The sequence below is a fragment of the Salvelinus alpinus genome, chromosome 6 (genome assembly GCF_045679555.1).
Source record: "Salvelinus alpinus chromosome 6, SLU_Salpinus.1, whole genome shotgun sequence".
Lineage (NCBI taxonomy): Eukaryota > Metazoa > Chordata > Actinopteri > Salmoniformes > Salmonidae > Salvelinus > Salvelinus alpinus.
Genome location: NC_092091.1, coordinates 77,409,577 through 77,414,154, shown reverse-complemented (window position 1 = coordinate 77,414,154; position 4,578 = coordinate 77,409,577). Strand labels below are relative to the sequence as shown.

The 4,578-nt window shown below is 41.0% G+C and overlaps 1 protein-coding gene across 1 annotated transcript; it reads right to left on the bottom strand.

Annotated features, from left to right (window-relative positions):
• Positions 1 to 588: 588 nt before the first annotated feature.
• LOC139577889 (ecto-ADP-ribosyltransferase 5-like) lies at positions 589 to 2,516 on the bottom strand. Its single transcript, XM_071405020.1, has one exon. It carries the CDS (start codon positions 2,476 to 2,478, stop codon positions 1,789 to 1,791), a length of 690 nt encoding a protein of 229 aa, XP_071261121.1. The 5' UTR covers positions 2,479 to 2,516; the 3' UTR covers positions 589 to 1,788.
• Between the last annotated feature and the right edge of the window lie 2,062 nt (positions 2,517 to 4,578).

Genomic DNA, 4,578 nt, shown 5'->3' with positions numbered 1-4,578 from the left:
ATGTGATAATGAGGGGTGTTGAAAGGTGCCAAAGCAAGCAAACAAACAAACAAACAAAAATGCCACAACCAAAATCTATCAGTGTGTCTGCATGGAGAGAGTCTCCTCAATGAATGGGGAAGAGATGTATTTATCCTGGGACACACCCGGGCCCAGGTGTGTACCATGTCGCTGAGGACCCTCCCAGCTCCGCCCGCCGACAATCTAACAAGGAAAACAAGAGGAAAGAGAAAGAATACGGCAGACAGAGTGGGAGGGTCGTCACACTTGTTGTGATGTGTGTTTTGTCCTAAATGTATATTGTATTTATTTTTTTAATCCCAGGCCCCCGTCCCTGCATGAGGCATTTTGCCTTTTGGTAGGCCGTCATTGTAAATAAGAATTTGTTCTTAACTGACTTGCCCAGCTAAATAAAGGGTAAATAAAAATAATTACATTTAAATCAACTTTTTTTTAAAGTTCATTGTTTTTGTATCATCCATAGATCTATAACAGAGTTGGTATATAAAAAGGACATGAGATGTGATAAGACCAATATCGTAATATACAATAAACATATTTATTATACAAAAGAGCCCAGACTCCGAATGACGTTTCAAATGTTTATTCAGCGAAGATGCACATCGGAATACAGTACATTCAATACAGTGCAGTGTCCACTTATACACTTAGACCTCACCCCCTCCCTTCCACAAAGATGTACTTCACTACTTTAACATCAGCCAGGATTTCTCCATGCTCCTCCGTGCACACCACAGGACTTATCAGTCAGGAGAGTTATTGGGAGTACACATTCCTACAGTCCACTGCAGTCCACTAAATCATTATACTCTTCTCATACACAAAGAGCTTAACCTAACACTACTTTCGTTTAATTTACAATCTATCACATATAATAAGTTTCTTTCTTTATTGAACAAAGCAAAAGCTGCATGCACATGCTAAATAATGTCAACAATATCATAAAAGAAGAATCCTAATATGAGCAAGCAATGTCTTTACTGTGCAAGCAATACAAATCACGCCAATTGACAGTAGCTTAACAGCTGAGAGTTATGAATGATTGATCATTCTCCGTTCATGGCAGAGGGAGCTTGGGGAGGGGTGTACTGTAGACTACATACTATGTTTTACTGACTGTAGAGGGAGCTTGGGGAGGGGTGTACTGTAGACTACATACTATGTTTTACTGACTGTAGAGGGAGCTTGGGGAGGGGTGTACTGTAGACTACATACTATGTTTTACTGACTGTAGAGGGAGCTTGGGGAGGGGTGTACTGTAGACTACATACTATGTTTTACTGACTGTAGAGGGAGCTTGGGGAGGGGTGTACTGTAGACTACATACTATGTTTTACTGACTGTAGAGGGAGCTTGGGGAGGGGTGTACTGTAGACTACATACTATGTTTTACTGACTGTAGAGGGAGCTTGGGGAGGGGTGTACTGTAGACTACATACTATGTTTTACTGACTGTAGAGGGAGCTTGGGGAGGGGTGTACTGTAGACTACATACTATGTTTTACTGACTGTAGAGGGAGCTTGGGGAGGGGTGTACTGTAGACTACATACTATGTTTTACTGACTGTAGAGGGAGCTTGGGGAGGGGTGTACTGTAGACTACATACTATGTTTTACTGACTGTAGAGGGAGCTTGGGGAGGGGTGTACTGTAGACTACATACTATGTTTTACTGACTGTAGAGGGAGCTTGGGGAGGGGTGTACTGTAGACTACATACTATGTTTTACTGACTGTAGAAAAGCAGATGTGCTGGTTTGATGTCACCCTATTTGGAAATGACCAACTTGCAATTTAGGTCACTCTGTGTTTTGATGCTCCATAGTTTGTACACAACATCGCACCAAAGACCCTTCTCGTCTTCTTTCTTGACCACGGCAGTAATGCTGAACACTTCATAAGGCGGAATCAACACCTCCGTCTCATTTTCAAACACTGAGTATGGGTTGAGGGAAGCGCCAAAACATGTACTTATCTCAAAGCAGGACTTCTCTCCAAAACCTGTCAAGTTCTTTAGGAAGGAGCTGGAGGCAAAGAAGCCAAAACGCATTTTCGTGTTCACTTCACCTTTAAATGTCATATTGGTTTTCCGGTATGTGGTGTAACAGCGCTGTTGGTCTGGACTTTCTTTCAGGAGGAGAATAGCTTCAGTCAGCAGGAAATGCAGGGAGTGGAACTGGAAGGACAAGGTGTAATTGCTTTTGCCGGTGCGACATGCTTGGTTAAAAACGTTGTATATTGGTGGGTCTTCTGAAGTGTAAGCACAGATAGCCTGGACATGCTTCAGTGTAAGATTGTGGTTAATGGTCTTGTTTCTTGCACACTTTTCTGCATTTAACCACGATTTATTGAAGATTGTGGGGTTTTTTTTCTCCTCCTCAAGATATGTGTTACTTACACGCCAAGACATTTTCGGTCTACAGCCGTTGTACATGTCGTCAACAGAGTCAGGGGACATGTTCAGGGGTATCGGAGGAGAGACAGAATGACCACCACCCGTTTTCTGTAGAGAGAGAACATAACTACCTGAATCACACTGACTGTATAGAGAGAACATAACTACCTGAATCACACTGACTGTAGAGAGAGAGAACATAACTACCTGAATCACACTGACTGTAGAGAGAGAGAACATAACTACCTGAATCACACTGACTGTAGAGAGAGAGAACATAACTACCTGAATCACACTGACTGTATAGAGAGAGAACATAACTACCTGAATCACACTGACTGTAGAGAGAGAGAACATAACTACCTGAATCACACTGACTGTAGAGAGAGAGAACATAACTACCTGAATCACACTGACTGTAGAGAGAGAACATAACTACCTGAATCACACTGACTGTAGAGAGAACATAACTACCTGAATCACACTGACTGTAGAGAGAGAACATAACTACCTGAATCACACTGACTGTAGAGAGAACATAACTACCTGAATCACACTGACTGTAGAGAGAGAACATAACTACCTGAATCACACTGACTGTAGAGAGAACATAACTACCTGAATCACACTGACTGTATAGAGAACATCACTACCTGATTCACACTGACTGTAGAGAGAACATAACTACCTGAATCACACTGACTGTAGAGAGAGAACATCACTACCTGAATCACACTGACTGAATAGAGAACATAACTACCTGAATCACACTAACTGTATAGAGAACATAACTACCTGAATCACACTGACTGAATAGAGAACATAACTACCTGATTCACACTGACTGTATAGAGAACATAACTACCTGATTCACACTCACTGTAGAGAGAACATAACTACCTGAATCACACTGACTGTAGAGAGAGATCATAACTACCTGAATCACAATGACTGTAGAGAGAACATAACTACCTGAATCACACTGACTGTAGAGAGAGATCATAACTACCTGAATCACAATGACTGTAGAGAGAACATAACTACCTGAATCACACTGACTGTAGAGACAGAACATAACTACCTGAATCACACTGACTGTATAGAGAGAACATAACTGCCTGAATCACACTGACTGTAGAGAGAGAGAACATAACTACATGAATCACACTGACTGTAGAGAGAGAACATAACTACCTGAATCACACTGACTGAATAGAGATCATAACTACCTGAATCACACTGACTGTAGAGAGAGAACATAACTACCTGAATCACACTGACTGAATAGAGATCATAACTACCTGAATCACAATGACTGTAGAGAGAGAACATAACTACCTGAATCACACTGACTGTATAGAGAGAACATAACTACCTGAATCACACTGACTGTAGAGAGAACATGACTACCTGAATCACACTGACTGTAGAGAGAGAACATAACTACCTGAATCACACTGACTGTAGAGAGAGAACATAACTACCTGAATCACACTGACTGTAGAGAGAACATAACTACCTGAATCACACTGACTGTAGAGAGAGAACATAACTACCTGAATCACACTGACTGTAGAGAGAGAACATAACTACCTGAATCACACTGACTGTAGAGAGAGAACATAACTACCTGAATCACACTGTCTGTATAGAGAACATAACTACCTGAATCACACTGACTGTAGAGAGAGAACATAACTACCTGAATCACACTGACTGTAGAGAAAACATAACTACCTGAATCACACTGACTGTGTAGAACATAACTACCTGAATCACACTGTCTGTATAGAGAACATAACTACCTGAATCACACTGTCTGTATAGAGAACACACACACACACACACACACACACACACACACACACACACACACACACACACACACACACACACACACACACACACACACACACACACACACACACACACACACACACACTAGGGGTAATAAAGGTCATATATGAACAAAAGGTGTGACTGAACGCCTTACCAACACCATTTTAAATGTATGAAATCCTGAATGTGTAAAAAAGTATATAAAAAAACTGGGATGAGATTCTTTTGTTCATAGTTTAAGGATGTTAGAATTTTTTCTTCCAATTTGACATTAGTTTAATCCTACCTCGTAACAACATATGGAAAAGGAGGTACTTTCTAAAG